This window comes from Chelonoidis abingdonii, chromosome 6 (assembly GCF_003597395.2).
Source record: "Chelonoidis abingdonii isolate Lonesome George chromosome 6, CheloAbing_2.0, whole genome shotgun sequence".
Classification (NCBI taxonomy): domain Eukaryota; kingdom Metazoa; phylum Chordata; order Testudines; family Testudinidae; genus Chelonoidis; species Chelonoidis abingdonii.
Genome location: NC_133774.1, coordinates 36113388 through 36135219, shown reverse-complemented (window position 1 = coordinate 36135219; position 21832 = coordinate 36113388). Strand labels below are relative to the sequence as shown.

Genomic DNA, 21832 nt, shown 5'->3' with positions numbered 1-21832 from the left:
CAGTGACGGAAAAGAAAAAGTGTATTATACCTTAACATTTGATTTCTTGGAGAAGTTAACAACCACTCCCCAACCAAAATCGTCATCTTCGTTTTTTACCTGGAAAGATGAAAGCATGTTATAAAAATAACCCCTAGAAAAAAAAGCACAATGACAAGCATACTTTATGGATTGCTGTTTGCAGTGTTGTAGTCATCCTGGTACCAGGCTATTAGAGAGACAAGGTGGGTGAGGTAATATCTTTAATTTAACCAACTTCTATTGGTGAGAGACACAAACTTTTGAGCTACACAGATCTCTTCTTCAGTCTGTTTATGGATTGTTGTGATTTATAACAAAGCTGACTTTGAAGCAAACCTTATTAAACACTCAACCCTAAAGGAAGGTTAGAGAACTACAATTAAAGTCGAATTTAATTCACCTACGATAAATAAAATGTTGCCAGAGAATCAATTGGCAAGTAGACACAAGCCTTGAAAGTTTGCTGGGCAGGGGAAGATGATAGAAGAAAAGCAATTTACCTTTACCAGCCTGCCTGGCTGTAAAAACGGCAAGCAGTATTTTGGCTTGTGAACATATTCTTCAATTTCTTTACCCAGTTTAGCAAGCTGCTGTCGGATTTTATAGTAGATGACCACACTTTCCTCATTTGGAATTTCTATTTTGTTGTACTGTTCTTCCAATTTATTTACCTCTGCAAATAAAACAATCTTGTGTAAATCTACAGATTCACACATTATCTTAAACAATATTATAGCAAAGACTCATTCACAAAAATATGTAGTTAAATAGTATTTGAACAACACTTTCAACACAAGTTTTCTATTTAAAACAAAACCAAACTAAAATATAACCCCTTTTCAGAAAGCTTGATATCTACAAGTTTGTCCTTTAATATTTAGCTGCAACTGCAATGAAAATTATAGACCAAGAGGTCATATTTAAAACACATTAATCATTATGTCATAGAATATTAGGGTTGGAAGGGACCTCAGGAAGTCATCTAGTCCAACCCCCTGCTCAAAGTAGGACCAATCCCCAAATTTTTTACCCCAGTTCCCCAGATGGCCCCCTCAGGAATTGAACTCACAACCCTGGGTTTAGCAAGCCAACACTCAAACCACTGAGCTATCCCTCCCCCTGGTTTATGAACTAGCTTTCTAGAAATTAGGGGATTTTGGATATAATTTTCCCTGCAATCCCTGGCTAATGGCTGCACAATAGTCCTGTTAGGACCCGAGATGGCCAAATTCATTTGCAAGAGGGATCACTGTTCAGCAACACAGAACACTCCCTTCTACCTCTCACCTATACGTGGGAGGCAACTGCAAGGTTGGTTGCATAGTGCTTAGAACAAAACACAGGACCAGGAGTAAAAAGCCTGAGTCTGTTTCCCATTTCTGCTAGCCCTGTTGTGACCTAGTAATACCCTCTCTCTGTGCCTCACTCCCCTCCCCTCTCTGTAAAATTGGGGGCCGGGGGATAGGAGGAAAAATACTCTCCTGTCTTTGTAAATTACTTTGAGATTTACAAGCCTCAGCTGACTGGGCTGCTGAATATTGAAGAGGTTGTGAGACTACAGTGAGTTCTGGGCTTAAGCCCTAAGTTAGTGGTGCCAACAGGTTCCTGGAAGGCCTACATGTCACCAGAGGGGAAGCAGCTGGTGAGGTACTCACAGACTCATCTGGTGCAGATAAGGATGAAGGTGTCCTCTGTGGCTCACTAGTCACTCATCTTTCTCTATTACTGATCTTTCGGACTCAAACAACAGCTATGGGTTGTTTCCAGTGGAAGGCCAGTAGTACCCGCTGATCTCTATGAGACCCCAGGGATAGGGTACAAGTTAAGCAGATGCCAGTCCAAGATAAGGACTTCTGGGGCAGACTACCCCAGTATGAGTATAAGTCCTAAATGGGTCACAGAAAAACCGGCATGAGCCTTAAGCTCCATTCTTAATGACACTGGGACAGTGACTGGGGCCTCAGGGAACCAAGAAATAACCACTTATAGGGAACATTTATTGAAACCTATAGTGAAGTAAGAGAGAGAGTGTGACACGATATCAATGGAGACACAACCAGCATAGATTCCTCACTCCTCCCGGGTTTAGAGGGAGCATCGGCAGAAGCTGATGTCAAAGGAGCCAATACTGACAGATTGGGAGCAAGGAAAACTGCTGGTGCTGTGACTCTTCTGCTTCCTCTCCCAGCCAAGAATAAAGAATCCTGATATGAAGAAGCCAAAGCTCAGTGAGAGTATGGCCTGTAATATACATCCATAGAATGGTCTGCATCTCCAGCCTTAGTAAGCCATACTCCACTTCATAGAGTTAATTGAACTTAAGGTGTCTACAAAATTCTAAAGCACAGTATGGTTTTTGGTATAATAATTTCCAGGAAACACCCAGATTGCTCTCCGGCATAGTTTTCTGAAGCAATGCAAGACTCTAAACTATGGGAACAAACATTTGTGCATGTCTAGGGGTGTGAACTGTTCTCTGAGAAATGCACATTGTATGCAAATACTGTCTTAAACGCCACCCCTGCAATCCAACACATACAAAGTTCAATGGGGTGCCAAAAATCAAATTCCAACCTGGTGTGGATCTACTATTTTCCCCATTTAATGCCACCAAAGAGGTGAATTGCTCACTCTTCACCGGCAGATGAAGTAGATACATTTGCTGTGGTTTTGGGATTCCACTGGGTAAAGCTCCTGGAGGAGTTTGAACTGCCAAAAACTGATTGACAAGAAGCACTTTGGAAATTAATCTTGGCTCATGGAAATATCGTTTAAAGCAGGCAGAGCATGGCTCACAAGGCTAACCACTCAAGGGAGTAAAAAACAAAAGCCTTGTTTCCATCAGGATTTTGCTTCACAGTTGACCAATTTTCCAGACTATTTACAAAGCCTTACTAGAGTATCTTTTTTTTAAGGTGTTTTTGACACCATAGGACTTAATTCTTTTTAAGATACTGAAATATGCTATTAGGATTAATTCAGTCTGACTTATCTATGTTTTGAACATGAACAGAAACCTTGTCTGCATCTCCAATGAGCCCAAATACACTTTTTTGTTTTGCTCCTCTTCCTCTCCTAGTCATTTGCAATATGGTGACCATCCTTGTATAACTTGTTCACTGGATATCTCCAAAATCAGTAAATTCTGTTCCTAAAAAAGACTCAGGTGCTATTACAGAACAACAGAAGACGGCTTCCCTCCCTGAAAACACTCTCCTGTGCATAACCATAACAGCAAGTGCACTAAGCATTCTGCTGCCAGGGAAGGTGAGGCTGTACAGTACTAGAATCTCTTGGTGGATTCTCATTATAAACATAACACACTCTCAGCTATCCAATCCCACAGTTAAAGTATCCTTGACACAGTCTCTCACATGGTTAAGTATGTGATACACATAATACTTACTTTCTACTACTCCTGGAATAGCTCTGTAGTGTTGAAACTGGTAGAAGGATTTTTCTAACATGTATTCAGGGTTAATTTCCTCTACTCGGAGTAAGTTCAATACCATGTTGTATGTCAAGTGAAAAGCACTGTTCAGAGGATCAGCTGAGCCCTAAAAATAAAAGATGCCCCCACACAAAATATTAGTTACAGCACAAGCAAAGCAATCACAATATATTTGATACAGTGTCTTATGAAAAATTATTAAACCAGTGCTTTGTATATCTTTGGATAAAGGTTTTATAAACTCCACAATATTTTTCTAGATCTCACATCAGATCCTAACTAGCTGTATGATGAACATCCAAGAAATGTAACAGTACTTTACATACCATTGTGATGCAGGTAAGCTTGCCAAGTCAGTGGCAATCAGAACCCTTTAGATAAACTGAGCCTAATAAACTCAGGAGAATGATTTAGTTTTATAAAATATAATCTCGTGTCTCTTAACTTCTTTAAAAAAAATTATATACATACATACACACTATTTTTTACCCTTCCTACTATATCTTTTTAACTATTTAGATACAAACAAAATCTTTATCACAGCACACCCCCTGAGAAAGAATATTTCCTCTTCACTTACCAAAAAAATCTAACAAGATAAAGCCTGTGGGATTGGTCCCCACATTATACACACACATGCAGCTCTGATTTTTGCTCAGTTATGCTGCTAGGGATTACTTCTATAATAAAGGATAGGACCCTTTTAGATGGAAGGCACTTTTGTGCCACATGCAATGCCTATGTTTTGGAAGGTCTTCACAGCTCGTTTCACTAGGCCAGTGAAGTACGGGCGTGTTATATCAGTAATTCGCTTGTTTGTCAGGCAGGTCCAGAGAGGCGTTCTTGACCCAAAGGCTGAAATTCACAGAAAGCCAACTTGGGAGCTGTGCTTCCCTCTTAGGAATACCCCATTTGCCACTGAAATTGATATGCAGCCTATCAACCATTAAAATAGCATAATACTTTTAAGCCATTTTCCGTTTTAATCTCCTAAGCAGGACCGCACAACTGATGGCTCTGCAGCACTTGACAGGTGTCTTTCTCAATTTTATAAGAGACTGAACAGATATTACATACTCATCTACACACACACACACACTTTATGAAAGTGAAATATGAGGTCATCTAATTTGATGAAAAATATTCAATGGCTAAAAACAGACTGGCAGTGACAAAAAGCAATGCTTTTAAATGAATTTATTTGTGAAAGGAAAATGAAATGAAGACAAAAACTAGTAGACCACTACATTTGCTTTAATACCACAGTATCAAGATTTAAGGGAAAATTATGTTTCCTCCAAAAGTATTAACTGCACATTATACCACTGTAGATTATTATTTATTGGCTTTCCATAACTTAATTCTAGAAGCTGCAACTAGAAAATTCACACAGGAGTCTGATTTTTGCATTCATCCTTTGAAAATTTAACATTTTCTACCAACTGGTATCAGTAACTATTCTGAATTTGCTAAATAGCAGTATAGTTGCTGTGGAAACTCTGAAACAGGCCACCTGAGTATGTTCAGCCCCATTCTAACTAGCCATTTCTCATAACATACTCTTTAATTCAAACTCCTTATACATTTTAAGAAGAATTTGAGCATCAATAAGTAAATCATAATACTTATTAGAATTGACAAAAATATTTATCGTATTGGTGAGAAAATAATTAGAATCTAAAACAGTGTTACACATTTGTGAAAACCTCTATCTATATCTCCTCAGAGACTTCACTGCCATAAAAAAAATAAAGGTTGGTCAAGTAATTCCTATCAACAGAGTAAACATGCAGGGACTCAATAGTTAAACCAATGTCCACATCCATGGCATCCTCAAATGATATACTTTTACCACTGAACCATCAAGAACACACATTCACAGACTCCTTTGCTCCATAACTCTCTTTCAATTCCAACATGTCATCCATAATGCATCTATCCATTTCCTTATAATCACAAAAAATTCACAATTTTAATTCCCACCTCAGGTAGGTTAAAATATTTTCTTTATAGTCGTAGAGTGTATAAAAAGTCAGTGTATATGAAAAGTACGGGGATGGAATTAAGGTTGTACATTGATGTTTGATTGTGACAAATTACACACGTGCATTGTGGTTGGTTACATGTTGGAATTAAAAAGGAATTTTGTTGGGCATTTCAAGTAGGCCAGCCAGTAAGCTTGAAGTGTTATGACTAAACACTTCAACCTTTGCTGAAACAATACGGTAAGCTTCTCAGAGCTGAACTACAAGTTTTAAACTGGCACAAAGGAAAGAGAAGTAGATGATTTCAAGATGTAAGTTACCATGGCACCTAAATGGATTATTTTGATTCATTTCATTCATTAATTCCAAAAAAGAATGGAAGACTAATTCAGCAGGGCACTTAAGCACATTCTTAGCTGCTTTGCTAATCAGGACGTTAATAACAGTATTTCAAAACAATTTTCATGCAACTGTAGTAAGTGTGGACAAAAACTGAAGCTATAAATATATATATTTAAAAATCAGATTTTTTTAAACTTTAAATTGGATTTTTTAAATTTACATTAAATACATATTTTAAAATAAACCTATTTAATTAAAAATTATAACTTATGTTAATACTTAAACATGCTGAATCTATTAAAATAATTTAAATTGATTTTTAAAGACAGTCAGACCACTGAACTGGTGGTAATCATTGGCTAAGGACCTAGAGCCAGAGTTTACCAAAGTGCTAAACCAGCTTTTACCAGCAGTAACCTCTTCTGCAGGTGAATATTTTCTTAATTTCAGAATTCTGAAGTAGTTCAGTTCAATAACTAGATCATTCAAAGTTAAGAAACCAAACGGAGTTGAAAAAGCAGAACAGATGCGAGAGAATGAGATCTACTAATTCTAAAATCTTGAGGGACATAGTGACCAGAAACAATTGGTTCATTTCACCAAATACAGATAATACTTCCTTTGTTTAATAAATCAGTTAGTTTTAAATGCAAAAGTTTCTGATAAATGTACTGAATACATACAAAAAGCTCAAGAGCTTCATTTAATAAAAAAAAATGCTATTTTTGCGCATTTTAATTTAAATTTCCATCCAAATAAAGCTTGATACAAATCTCAAATTAAAAAAAATAATTTCATAAATATTAATTGCATCATTCACCATTTTAAAGCAAAATAAAACACAAAAATGAAGAACCTGAATAAACGTAAGTTGAGCTATATAACTACTTAAAGAAATGTATATATATGGGTACTTCCTGAAGAGCAAAAAAGAACCAAATTTAGTGTAAAGGCTATATACTTAGGTGCAAATCAACGTTTTAATGCTTACCAACCAATGAGAATAAACCCTTTCTTGGAAAAGAATTAAAAACTACAAATGCAGAGAAAGATTAAAACTGATTATTTAAATCAATCTACAGTAGTCTGTTTTGCTATTTTAAGCTTATTATTTTGTTTAATGTTAACGTCTGCTAACAATATTTAACAATTACTGTAACAGTCCTTTTAGATAAAAGATAAAAGTCATCTTCATCTAAAAACAGTTGAATCTATGTCTTGTCTCATCTCCTACAGACGCAGGGTTCAATATCCACAAAGATATATTTTCACCACACATTATAGTGAAAATAAATGGTACTTAAAACTTAACTGATAACAAACAGGATTTATACAAATTACAACTGTAGCGTGACTGTGTTGGCACCAAAATATACAGACAAAATCTGCTTATGTGCACTATACAGAACATCCAAAGTCAACAGAAGTACAAGGATTTTGACATTAAAATGTACCAAACTATGTTTTTGTTATTCATTGCACAAGATTTAGTCAGAAGCAGCAAGGCTCCAAGATTAATCTGGAAACAGTGGATCTAGACTTATTTTTCCACATCTGTTTAACACGAGATCAAAAAATTTCTAACACGTCCCAAAAACAAAGCAACAGTAAGAACCTTACAGAAATTTCCCGATTAGTCACTGCCATCCGATGGGAGAAATATCCTCCACCTGATCAAAGCAGTTCACTCAGAGGGATCCAGAATAAAGACACTCCTCGGGTTACGCAAGATCCGACTTACGCAAATTTGCACTTACGGAAAAAGTTCCATAAGCCAGAAATAGGATTTTCGAGTTGTGGAAATATTTGCATAACATACGGGTATACGTTTCCAGGTTACGCAAGAGTCACACAAGGCTTTCTGGAACGGAACAATTGCGTAAGTCAGGGGATGGGGGGAGTAGCGTCTGTATATTGGGAAGAACACACATGCAGCTCTAGGAGACAACAAAATACGTTTTAACCAAATCAAGTAACGATACTTTGCCTTCCAAGTAAAGACTCATTTGATTGTGTTAACCAAATTCTGGGACTAGGTCACAGTGGTACATATGTAGTTATTTCTCTTTAAAAAGGAGACGTCAGCCTCCTGAAGTTCAGAGCAAGAAGTGCTACTTAAATAAGATTACAAATTGCATATTTAAAATAATTAAAACTGGAAGTTTAGAATCACCTGCAAACTGCTACCACCAGCAACAGCGTGTCAGTGCGTGAAATGTCATCAGTATGGCCAGACCAATGACAGCTAATGATTGCAAGGCAAGCTTTATAGACTGAACTCCTGGGAAAGGAGCTGGAGCTTGTACAGATTTCTCTCTTCTGAAACAGTAGACAGAATGGAATGGCTAGAGAACCCCTGATGGAGAGGCCAACAAATATGCAACAGAATATTCTTTAACTAAGGGTTTGTTTACACTTGAACATCACAGCCACCCACGAGGTGCTGTAGTGCTTCAGTATAGACACTTCCTATGCCAATAGGAGGGGTTCTCCCATCAGCAAGGATATACACCTCTCCAAGAGATGGTTTCTTCTGTTAACATGGCTCTGTCTATACCAAGGGCTAGGTCAGCCTAACTATGCCACTCAGGGGTGAGGATTTTTCACACGCCTGCTTGATGTAGCTGGGTCAACCTAACTTTTTGGTGTAGACCAGGCCTAATTAAGGGCTGATCTACACTAGGAATTTATATCAGCATAGCTATGTACCTCCGGCATGTGAAAAATACACACACCTTAGAAATATAACTATGCCAACCGAACCCTCAGTGTAGACACTGCTAGATCTTCTATCAACCCAGTTACCTACTGCCTCTCGGGCAGGTGGATTACCTATAATGATAGGAGAACCCCTCCTGTCAGAATAGGTAGTGTTTACACTTAAAACTCTACAGCAGCGCAGCTGCAGCTGCGCCGCTCTAGTGGCTGAACTGTAGACATACCCTGAGTAATGAAACAAGGAAGTTACACCAATATTAAATGCAACAGGGCCAGATTCTCTCCTGTACTGAAATTCCCTGTGCTGGCATTCTCATTGTTAGAGAAGTCTAGGGACTTACACCTGTGGGCTGTGGGTCCCTAACAGTACATCTGACTTGCAATTCAAAAACCCACAGCGGGCCCAAGCTCCTGCTCACGTGGCTTGGGCTAAGGGGCTGTTTAATTGCAGTGTAGACATCTGGGTTCAGCTGGAGCCCAGGCTCTAGGTCTCTCCGAGGTGAGAAAGTCCCAGAGCTTAGGCTGCAGCTATGGTTGCCAACACTCCAGGATTGGCCTGGAGTCTCTAGGAATTAAAGATTTATCTTTAATTAAAGATTATGTCATATGATGAAATCTCCACGAATACATCCAACCAAAACGGCAACCCTAGCTGCAGCCCTGAGCCAGAACATCTACACCGCAATTAAACAGCCACACAGCCAGAGCCCATGAGCCTGAATCAGGAGGCATGGACCAGCCACAGATGTCTAACTGCAGTGTAGACCATAACTTGTGGGACTCACAGGCCATCTGAGAATTAACAGGGGGCTGCTTTGCTCTACTCTGCCCTCAGCATGTCTTCTCTTGCCCTCTCCCACAATGCAGGGAGAGTGTTGAGGATGGGGTAGAGGTTGGCCCTGTTATTATCTAAGCGTGTTGCTCACCTACTTAAGGGGAATTATCAGATGGGCAACTATAGCCAGAATAAATCTACAGATTACAAAACACAAGTCAACTAACAGCACTGCCGGATTTACTGTCCTGCTCAAAAAAACTGCCCTTAATATAGAGTACGGCCTTTGTCTTACACTGTGTAAAAAGTAACTGGTCCTAACTTGGTGAACATGCGCCATCTAAAAGGAATAACCTCAGCACTATTAAATAAACTATTCCTTTAAAAAAAGGCAGGAAAACAAACCAAGATAGTTTGCTACCACAATATAGTATTAAAATAAGGGTTAGAACATACCAATATATACCTAGCACATCTGCATATTTACTTGAAAGGTTTTTTAAAAGATCTTTGTACAGAAATATAAAGCAGAGTGGAATTTGATCTACACCTTTTCAGCTAAAACCTGAAACAGCAATATTTTGATCTTTATGATTAATGACTAGTGTTAAGATCTTTAAATAAGGTCATTCATTTAATTCATACATTGTTTATGAATGAACAGAAAGAATGAATCATATTCTGGGTTAAGAAATTTCTTTTCGCCTCTCTCACAAATGTATATATTCTGGGGTAAGCAATTTATTTTCTCCTCTCTCACAAATGTATCTATCTCCAAATTTTAAAAATCTTTGGTTTCTCTATATTTTAAGATTTAGACTTGTACTAAGTGATGATAGAGCTTTAAGTTTCTAACTAAAGCTGACACTTCTTAAACCTGAACATGTAACTGTAGCAAATTTAATATTTTTCCTCCTGAAATTTTAATAAAAATAGTTTTAAAAGAGCACAAAGTATTTCTTAATTTTTTAAAAAAATACATTTTACAGTACCCATTTATAATAATTTCTTGGAAAAATTAATTGATTAGTTTTTACCCTAGTATATGGCTGTAGACATCTCATGAGCAATTGGCTGGGGCACAAATTTGTTTTGTGTAACTTTTAAATTTATTTATAATAGGTCTTTGCACCCCAATCCTTGAGGGGGCCACTTAGGGATCTGGGGCAAAAATCTGTCTGGGGATTGGTCCTGCTTTGAGCAGGGGGCTGGACTAGATGACCTCCTGAGGTCCCTTCCAACCCGGATATTCTATGATTCTATGTGGATTAAATTTCAGGCCTACCTAATCTTGCTAACACAGCTTTGCTGCCCATTTTTAAACACACACACACTTGAGAATGAACAAATATGGAAGTTTGTCCAGTGCCAAATTCTTTTCCATCAGTGGATGCAGCTTAAAAAATTAAATATATTACTCAATATTTATAAATGATAGATACAAAAACATGTAAAGTAACCACAAAGACAGAATAGTAAGATCAACAGACAATATAGCAATTCTGAGAAAAACAGCATTTCCAGAACAGAAAGCCAAATTTTTGAACCACATGGCCAGCAAAATGAAGCAGACTAGTAATCTTGATTTAACTTTTTAGGGTTTCTCTTTTTTCCTTAATGTTCTATGAAGGCAAAGTTACAATAAAAGGTTAACATACTACAGTGTACATCAATTGTTTTTGATTTACCAGTGTTAAAGGGCACCACAGGGCATCAACTCACCTACAACTGGTGGACATCACCTGTTAAAATGCTAGCTCAGATGCATCCTTGCTAAAAGACTGATCACTCAACATCTGCAGCAGCCAAGCACAAACAGATGCAATCAGGTGAGCCTAAGAGCCAGCTAACATTGGACACTGAACACCTTTAGGAAAATATAGTCTTCCAAAAACACACTTGCAAGTCTGAGAATAGCTTCTCAGAAATTAACGACCTAATTGAACTGACTTAAAAATTCTTGGGACAAAAGCAGTTGCCAACATCAGTAACAGTCAGTTAAAGTCATTAGGTTCATGTTTTCCTGATAAAGAATGCTAAAAGCCCAGAACATAGCAGCATACAAGATTTTCTACAGGAACAATGCAGTCAAAAATTATCTGAAAATTATATCAGCTAATTGTTGTACTGTTACTATGAATCTCAGGGTTTTGAACTGGTGTCCATCTGAGCTGGGGTGGCCAACCTGTGGCTCTAGAGCCACATGCGGCTCTTCAGAAATTAATATGAGGCTCCTTGTATAGGGATTGACTCTGGGGCTAGAGCTATAGGCACCAACTTTCCAATGTGCTGGGAGCTGCTCACTGCTCAAACCCTGACTATGTCATAGGCCCAGCCCCCACTCCACTCCTTCCCATCCCCTCTCCTGAGCCTGCCACGCCCTCGCTCCTCACCCCCAGAGCCTCCTGCATGCCACGAAACAGCTGATAGGAGGTAAGAGGAAGGAAGGGGAGGCACTGATCGGCAGGGCTGCTGGTGGGTGGGAGGCGCTGGGAGCAGGGAGCTGACGGGGGGGCTGCTGACATATTATTGTGGCTCTTTGGCAATGTACGTTGGTAAATTCTGGCTCCTTCTCAGGCTCAGGTTGGCCACCCCTGATCTGAGCACTAAATAGGCTGTTAAGCATTTATTGTTAATAAAATATAATTAACTGGTTGTGTTTTCACTGGCAAACAGATGTAAACCGAAAGACAAGTTAAATAAAACTACAACCTTTCAGGGCTAGGGAGTTCTCACCATCTAGACTGAAATGGGAGAGGACTCCCAGTTTTTCATCTCTTAGAGTGACCCTTATTTTCAGTGCTAGAGCTTTTGTTTGTTTTAAAAACTGGAGCCTTGCCTGACCCACAATGTGAGAACTGTTGTTCTTGCATTACAGTACTAAATATTGATCAAGCCTACATTTGCAGCTCTGCCAGATCTTCAAGGCTCAGTTACTGGACTAGTTTTCTCTCTCATATATATCTGAAAATGAGGGAAAGGGCAAAATAGAAGCAAGTCACCAAATTTCCCCCCACTGACCATGTGACAGAAGAGTAAGAACTCAGCAGGCAGCTTCCCTGAAAATTATCCCTAGCGTCAATCTTTTAAAATGCTTTTATGGAGAATGTAAGACATTATCTGGAACCAGCTTACATGCATACTAAGAGCTATTCAAAAAACACAAAATGAAGTAGGTCTGATTTTTTGACTAAGGGCATGTCTTCACTAGCCATGTTAAAGTGCTGCTGTGGCAGGGTTTAATGTGGCTATGTAGTCACAGCACCAGCGCTGGGAGAGAGCTCTCCTAGCACTATTAAATCACCTCCAGGAGTAGAATAGTTACCGGCACTGGGAGCACGGTGCCCAGTGCTGGTGTACTGTCTACTCTGGCACTTTACAGGGCTGAAACTTGCAGCGCTCAGGGGGGTGTTTTTTCACACCTTTGAGCGAGGAAGTTACAGTGCTGTAAAGTGCCAGTGTTGACAAGCCCTAAATACACTTACACGCACAAAGATGTGCCAAATACTTAACAGAATGTGTTTTAGTCCTTAATTAACATGCTAGGCTGCCACTACTTCACACTGTTGATTTTATTTGACTTCCCAGTTTCTAGACATAAGCTAGATAAGTTACCTTTCCAAAAGTAAAGAGAGCAACATCACTATAAGACAGAACACTTTCAAGAAGTTTAAGACTATTTGTCATTTTCATAATGAGGGGACACAAGTATGCGACCCCATGTTCTGGATGTCCCTAAACCTCTGACTGCCAGATGCTGGAACTGGATGATAGGGGATGGATGCTTGATAATTGCCCTGTTCTGTTCATTCCCTTTTAAGCATTTGGCACTGGACACTGTCGGAAGATGGGATACTGGGCTAGATACACCATTAGTTTGACCCAGTGTGGCCATTCCTATGTTCTAAGTATGATGCATGTTTCACTGTGTGCAGAGTCATCATTCTGGGTTACTAATTTGTATGCGATGGAGGAGAAAAATACTTTCATCTTATGAAAAATGGTGAATGACCCCTATAAAAACGTGAACTAAAGCCACTGACCATAATGAATTCACTGAAAGGTAGAAATCCCCAAAATAATGCGAGTCATGAAATCCAGCAGGCAGTTTTCCTACACATCAGTTATATTCTGTCATAATACTAAGAACAAGATCTTAGGTGAATTCAAAAAGAATTGTTCTTTTATACAGGTAACAGGGACACCCTGAATTGCATTAGCAAAGATTACAATCCCTTTTCTCCCACCCCCATCCCAAAGTAGGATGACCAGACAGCAACTGTGAAAAATCAGGATGGGAGGTAATAGGAGCCTATGTAAGAAAAAAACCCCAAAATCGGGACTCTGAGTCACCCTACCCCAAAGAACACAACAAAAAGCCCTCCAGGGTCACTAAAAACAAAAACCCTAAAGCAAACCTCTAAGGGGGGGATGGAGGGGGCGGTGACAGTAATAAAAATTTCCATATGGGCAAGTTCAAGGTTTCTTACTCCTCCTTCTGAAGCATCCCAGTACCAGCCACAGTCAGGATACTAGACTAGAAGGACAAATGGTCCAGTCTGGTAAATCAGTTTGTACATTCCTGCGGAAGATGTTAAAGCTCTTATGTTTAACCTTTAAATTGTCCCCTGTGAGTAAAACATGGCAAAAAAAGTAAGTTTAATGTATAAACATATCAAAATCCACAAAACAGGAGTTTAAAAAAAATGTGAAAACTGAGTTCATTAGAATAAAACAAAACCCCAGTGATTGAGGTTAAGTTATGATCAACAGACTAGAATATTCTTAAAATGAACAGAAGTCTCTCTCTTTTTTTTACGCACACTCCCCATCAGAAACTAATTTTGATTAGAAAATTATGATTGGACAGATTTGCCAACATTTTGGCCATTTAGTTCTTCTGAGGCACATAGCTCAGAATAACAGGTTTAATTAGAGCAGCAACCTAAAAGTTAACCATCCAAATTCAACCTAATGTGCTATATGCTGTCGTCTAGCAACTTGAGTGCAAGCACCAGATACAGAAGCTGCATCACTAGCTTTTGGTTGTCTTCCTATTCCCCACTGCATATGCATTTTGTCTTGCTTTGTCTTTTAAAAAGAAAAAAAAAATTGAACTTCAATTCAAAATAACCCTGAGAACTAAAATCTTTCATTTAACTGACTTTCTTCATAGACAAGAACGCCATTTAACAAAAAAACTGAGGCAATAATTCTCCCCTTATTTGTTGTGTTTAATAATTGTTTAAAAAGACAAAAACAAAAAGCTTGTTTTGTGACAAACAACGAGCAAAACAAAAGACCCTAGCAACAGAATTTCAAACTCAAATTTGTTGTAGCTTTGGCAGTAAAAACAAGTAAATATGGTAAATTTAAAATTAAGGCCTTGATTTAGAAAGGTACGTAAACATGTGCCTAACTACTTTAGGCAATTGAGCAGTGCCACTGAAATCAGTGCGACTACTCAGATACTTAAATGTGCTTATGCACCTTCCTGAATTGGGGCCTATTACATCCCCCCGATCTAATGAGCATAATGGACATAAGCTCAAAACAGTACTGCAAATAAGCTTAGTAGTATTTCATCACAATAAAAATACAAGAAAAATTACAAAATCAAAATTTTTGAAGAGTAAACATTTGTTATTTTACCAAGAACTGCGTCCTTATCACTCCAGCTTGGGCAAATCGTTGAGCAACACCCAAAGCAGTGGAGATGTTACCCCTTAACCACCCCAGTGGCACTGTCACCATGTAATTCATGTCAGTCTCTGACTGGCAGGTCAAGTTCTCCAGCAAATTAGGGTATGGTACATTTTACAAATCGTGCCATCAAAAGTGGTTTATAGTTGAATGCGCTACATGTCAAACCAGACTTCAAGGCTGCAATTAAGTTGGTGTGCTCAGCAGATGTTTATAAATGGACAGTGTGCAGTTGGAATGGTTCTGCTCTGGCAGCTTATGCCTCACTTGAAGTCTCTTGGTCTCGCATATGGTTGCATCACAAGCAGTGAGATCAAACACAGATAATTCATATTTATCACTCAAAATCAGGAGTAAGGAGAAATGAAGTACAAATGCTATTCCTCTGTAAACACCCTTAAAATATTAGAAAAAAATAAAAAATAGAAGTATACTGTTTTAGATGGGATGGAAAACCAAGGACACTGAAGACTCCACAACATTTTGATCAGAGTAAAGATGTCAGCCATAATGTTCTAGCCAAAGTCCAATTCAGGTAATTACATTTTGCCTCAGAAAATTCACTACAAATTCCAAACAAACAACATCTTTCCCTTCCTGGACTACACTGCCACATAGTACTGCTGTATGCTGTTAAACAATTACCACACACCATCCGAGAATTGGCTATACCCCACTATCACTGATTAAGGGAATGGAAACAACATTATCCTCGCCTTCAGTAGCAGCCGTGTACAGTAAGGAGGCGCACTAACTCCCCGCTTCAGACAACACCATCTGTTTTGTGTTTTCAAAAGAATTTGTACTGGAGCTATAATCCCAGGTTTTAATCCTTACCAGATAGCAAAGACTGCAGTATAAATTCCTGAGCCGTTAGATAGAACAGATATTGGGAAACACTATACTGGAAGCAAAGAACAGGAGAAACCCCAGTATAATTACATGAACCCCCAAGCCCCAAAATTAGGAAATCCATTTATTTTTGGAGTTTTCCCTTTATGTTGCTACAAATACTGCAGAGATGTCACAATAAAACAAAATTATTTTAAAGCCCAGACCAAATATTTTAAGAAGGAAGTAACCAAAATAACAACCAATCACCACTTAGGAGTCTCCCGATTTACTTAGTACCCTAGATAGTTAATCATACTTGCCCAGCAGGGTTATCAAATTAAAAACCAGAATCCATATCCTGCTCTAATTCATGAGAGCACATTTACAAGTTGTTGTTGTTTATGATTTAGTCCAATATAAAATCGTATATGTGAGGAAACATGCTTATGAACATAAGAAGTGCCATATGGGATCAGACCAGTGGTCCAGCTAGTCAGTTTTGTATCTCTGACAATGACTCATACCAGATTCTTCAGAGGAAAGAACAAGAAAACCCATAGGGAGAAATTAAGGAATAACCTGGCCATAAGGGAAGAATTTTTCCTGACCCTAGTTTGTTTGAACTTTCATGATTCAGGGGCATACAGACATATTTTTCGTAGCTAATGTAACTATAGATAATCTCAGTATCCACCCCATTATATTAAAAATAACACTTCCTCCCTTAGTAACCTCTTGGCCCCAATGACATTTTGTATCAATCTGTTCTGCAGATATGCTTTATGTAAAGAAAAAGTATTTCCTTCTATCAGTTTTAAATTTGCTGCCATTCAATTCAATTGAGTGTCTGTTTGTTCCTTCCATTTTTGAAAAGAATAAACAGGAGTATCTCAATTAACTTTTCTGTATCACTCATTTTATATACTCCCATTAACTCCCATCTAAACTAATTACTCCCAATTTTTTAATTTAAAGCCAATGATCAACTCAGAAAATAAAGTGCTTATGTTCTCATGTTTCTCTATATCAGGGATAGGCAACCTACGGCACGTGTGCCGAAGGCAGCACACCAGCTGATTTTCAGTGGCACTCACACTGCCTGGGTCCTGGCCACCGGTCCGGGGGGTTCTAATTTTAATTTAATTTTAAATGAAGCTTCTTAAACATTTTAAAAACCTTATTTACTTTACATACAACAATAGTTTAGTTACATATTATAGTCTTCTAGAAAGAGGCCATCTAAAAACATTAAAATTTATTACCGGGACGCAAAACCTTAAATTAGAGTGAATAAGTGAAGACTCGGCACAGCATTTCTGAAAGGTTGCCGACCCCTGCTCTATATACACACAAGAAAAAAAAAGTTTTAAGTCTACTTGCTCTTTCTCAAATCACTGATCTATATCATTTGTAGCGATCCATAAAGTGGTTTGTGAACATTGCCTCAGGTTATGTAGGAAGAATGAATTGGGCCCCTTCAATTAAGTGCACAGAGATACCATAAGAGAACTTTGTGGGTGGAGGGATAGAGAAAAATGTGTGATTGTGCAAGGCTTCTGTCCTGGGCATTTTGCTAGAGTAATGTGTGAATTAAAATGAAATTAAACAAAAGAAGACTAGACAGATTTCTCAGCTGCTTGCAGGATGAACAAGCCCTGAGCTGCCAACTGAATCACTGAAGATTCTGCCAAGGAGCCAGATGCAGCCAATGGTATACCGCCTACAGCTTGGCATTACAGCTCTGAACGTTCCATACACAAACAACAAAGAAAGCAAAATACTGGATATTTTATCTGGCTAGATTTTAAAATAAATAAGAATGTTTTCTTTCAATTTTTCAATCCATGTAATTTTTCCCACGAATAAGTAAGTAGATGCTAAACACTGATCCACTCAAGTCTGATTCTTTCTAGTATACTTACATAAACACATTTTTATTACAAAATTAGTCATTTTCCTCCTATAATTATGCTAGGATTTTCAACTTTCATGAGACAAAAAACAGAAGTCCTGATTGCTTGAGTTCAATAAATACCACAATGCTCTTTGTGAGAATACTTGATAAAAACTGGTGCCTTAGCTAAATTTCAGCTATGGTAATTCCATTCTGCCTTCAACTGCCACTTAATCTAGAAGAAACATTTTTCAGTTCCTACTTAAATTAATGCTGCACTTCTCTATTAAATAACTGCTGTAATTCACCCCAGTAATGGCTGTATTTCTATGGTGGATGAAGCAGTTTCTATGCAGCTGGTACAACAGTTTGAGTTTATAAAACATTCTGGAATTTTTTGGGATGTGACACAATATATAAATACATGATTATTATTTAATTTATACTACTCAGAAGTTCTCCAACTACACTGTGTACATTTAATTTTATTAAAATGTGTTTGTTGATCAATTTGACAACTATCCACTGGTCAAACATGCTCTGGATAAACAACATTAACTATATTTCAACTGACTCATTCTCCTGCTACTGAGTTTAAGAAATAAACCTCACAAATGTTTATCATAAGAACATGCTCAAAGATTTGGATTGTTTTTGAAAAAAAGTCATTCAAAGTTTATGGCTTGTTTTTAAAAAACAGCAAGAAAAATATTTTACACAATATTTAATCCCAACAGAATTCTGCGCCCATGTGGGATTAGGTGCTCCAGGGTTCCTTTGTGACACCAGTGCATTTGAAGAGTTAAAGTGAGAATTTCATACAAAGAAACTTTTTAGATGCATTAGATTTAATTCCATTCACTTTCACATTCATTGTATTTAAATAATCATAACCTCAGCATACCTTTAGAAGCTGTTTGCCAACTGTTGGGCTCATCTTCTCATCCACCATAAGAATTACTATTCCTCTGTCATCCATACCTCGACGTCCTGCACGACCAGACATCTGAATATATTCACCTGAGGAGATCTAGAATTATAACAGAAAAACTCTCTAACTTTTGCTGTAACTTAAGCAACAGCAGCACGTTGATCCAGTTGCATGTTACAGCGACTGAGAACCGCATTAAAAGACACAAAAAGGGTGGTATAACAGATATGACCTTTTCATGGAGTTAAAGTAACCATACCATTCACAAAGCCACAAGTCCATGACTAAGGGTTTGTCTACACAGCCTCACAGTGCAGACTCCCAGGGAAGAAGTTAGGAGGATGTGAGCTGCAGGGTGCAGTAAAGTGGCACGCTAGAAATGCAGCTCAAAATTTTAGTGCATACTGCAACTGACCCTTCCTGCAGTCCACACTACGGGGCCATGTAGACAAGCCCTGAAGCACTAACGGCTTGTCTATACTGGGGAAATTCAGGTAAATTTTCCAAATTTACTAAAGGTGTGAACTAAAAGTGGATTAGATAAACTGTATTAAACCTCTTGGGTGGATGCTCTCATTCAGAATTAAAGTGGCCTTAATTTGGTTTAATACAGTTTATCTAATCAACTTTTAATTAACACTTTTAGTGAATTTGGAAAAACCCTCTTGAGTGTCCTCACATAGGCAAGTCCTTAGATATCACTGGAGGTTTTTTTATTTGTTTGTTTGTGGGGCTGCAGCTAATGTATCATGAAACTGCTGGGGGAGGAAGAGGTTAGTGAAAAAGTACAAATTCCAGTGTCCTCTGTATACTGGTAACAGCGAGGGCTGTATTTCCATCTCAATCAACTCAGAAATTGTAGTAGAGAGTGTCTCCTAGTGCCTAGTGAGTATTTGGTTTTGCATTAGGCACTAGAAAACTACTTACTCAGGTTTTTTATATGAATGGGGAACAATCAATGGTTAGTTGGGAAAGATTCTGACAGGAAATATGGTTTCAGAACTGCGAAAAAGTTGTGTAGAATCTTTCAAATTTTTTAGACATACAGATCTTGCCTGTGTTTGGGTGCCCTTTTACTATTTTTGTTTAAAAAGGTGCGCCTTTATGAACACTCTATAATGAATTTTATTTTCTAGAATTTTAAAGAGGGCAGTTATAGATTTGAACATTTTAATATGAATTGCACATTATTTAAAAATTACATTGAGTATGAACGAAGTAAGAGCTTTGAAGTAAATATTTTTACTGCAGTGGATAAAGTGTCTCAAACAAATTCGTTTCTCAGAACTATCTTCTATATGAATTTAAACAACTAAATTCACAATAATTCATCCCTGCATATTGAATTGCACTTACCCATCTGAAATCTTTTCCATCAAATTTGCGGGCACTCGTGAACAGCACTGTCCTGGCTGGCATATTAATTCCCATAGCAAAGGTCTCAGTTGCAAATAAGGCCTAAATAAACAGGCAACAATATTAGACAACAAAATACGAATGTGTAACTTTATAACACTTAAATGATTAGAAGCAACTACCAAAGACTTATCCACATTTTAATCAGATGTAAAATATACAATACATACCTGAAACTGGAAACACTTATTTACCTGAACTGTGCATTACATTAGATAAAATGCTACCAATATCCAGGTACTTAAAATACTTCCCCACCCCAACCTCCAAAACAAGTACATCCCAAATACTAAAAACTGGAACAAGAACAATCTCTCCCCACCGTTTCCCCCAAGAGAAGAAACATATTAGCTTGTTTATAGTTATATGTTAATGTAGGCATATGAAAAATGAACAGAAAACAAGTCTAAGTGGTGAGTTTTGCATTAAATACTGAATACAGTGAAGTTAGTAGTCATTCTAAACTATTTTGATAGTAAGCCTTATAGTTTTGGCCCAGATTCTGGGATCATTTTGTCACCTGAACTCACATGACATGGTTTTTTGTTTAGATTAAATGCCTCAGAAAGTTCTCTTTATATTCATCTCCTGATCAAGCTGAGAATTTAAATATACAGGGAAGGAGCTCATAAAAAGATGGGATTGTGGGGGAAAACATTTGACTAGAAAGACTAGAGCGCTGACAATTATTGTTTCCACCTTTCTCATAAAAATATACTTTTTGTTATCTTTAGAACTTTATCACATCAAAGACAGTTAGCCAAAATTATTGTAGATCAAGAAAATTATATGAAAAAATTATTTAAGTTTTAAAACACTATTTGCCCCCTCCTACAATGACAGCAATGGTATTTCAGTAATGTTAGTGAATTACAAGCAGTATCTGGTACCAGCTCTCAAGGTAGTGTTCTCATAAAAACAACAAATTACAATACGTAGATATACAGTTGTGTCCCCTGCTGGGAATATTTGAACTCCCCACCCCATAGTAAACAGCAACTGATTTCATTTCTTGAAAGCACTTATTGTTAATTTTTAAGGCTTTTATTTAAACTAAAACTCAATACTGAGAGCTGAACTCTGCCTAGGATTAACCTACGATATGTGTGGAGTATATAGATTAGCATCTACAAAGGTGTTAAATAATTTGTTTGCAATGTTGTTGTAGATGTGTTGGTCCCAGGTTATGAGAGAAATAAGGTGGGTGAAGAAATATCTTTTATTGGACCAACCTCTGTTGGCGGAAGGGTCAAGCTTTCAAGCTTCACAGACCTCTTCTTCAAGTCTAGAGAAGGAAACTAGAGTGTGTAAGCTAAATACAAGGTGGGACAGATCGTTAAGCATAAGATATTCAAACATGTTGTAGGAGACCACTTTAAATGAAGTGGGCAATTAATACTTCTGCAGTTGCAGGACAATGGAGGGTTAGTAGGAAGCAAGGTGTGTTACAGGTTGTAGTAATGGGCCATAAACCCAGTGTCTCTGTTAACTCCATGTTTTTTAGGCCTGGTCTACACTACGGGGTGGGGGTCGATGTAAGATACTCAACTTCAGCTACGGGAATAGCGTAGCTGAAGTCGACATATCTTATTTCGACTTACCTCCCGTCCTCACAGCGTGGGATTGATGGCCACAGCTCCCTCTGTCAATTCTGCTACCGTCACTCGCCCTAATGGAGTTCCAAAGTCGACGGGAGCGCGTTCAGGGATCGATATATTGTGTCTAGATGAGATGCGATATATTGATCCCTGATAAATCGATC

At 38.0% G+C, this 21832-nt stretch overlaps 1 protein-coding gene across 1 annotated transcript in view; it reads right to left on the bottom strand.

Moving 5' to 3' along the window:
• Positions 1-21832, bottom strand: part of MTREX (Mtr4 exosome RNA helicase) — an 82188-nt gene that overhangs the window by 35727 nt on the left and 24629 nt on the right. The window contains exons 14-18 of the mRNA XM_032769027.2: positions 20011-20112; positions 18628-18753; positions 3428-3578; positions 522-694; positions 31-99 (exon numbers count right to left, since the gene is read on the bottom strand). Of these exons, the coding sequence (XP_032624918.2) occupies positions 31-99; positions 522-694; positions 3428-3578; positions 18628-18753; positions 20011-20112 (621 nt within the window). The remainder of the gene's footprint in view (positions 1-30; positions 100-521; positions 695-3427; positions 3579-18627; positions 18754-20010; positions 20113-21832) is intronic.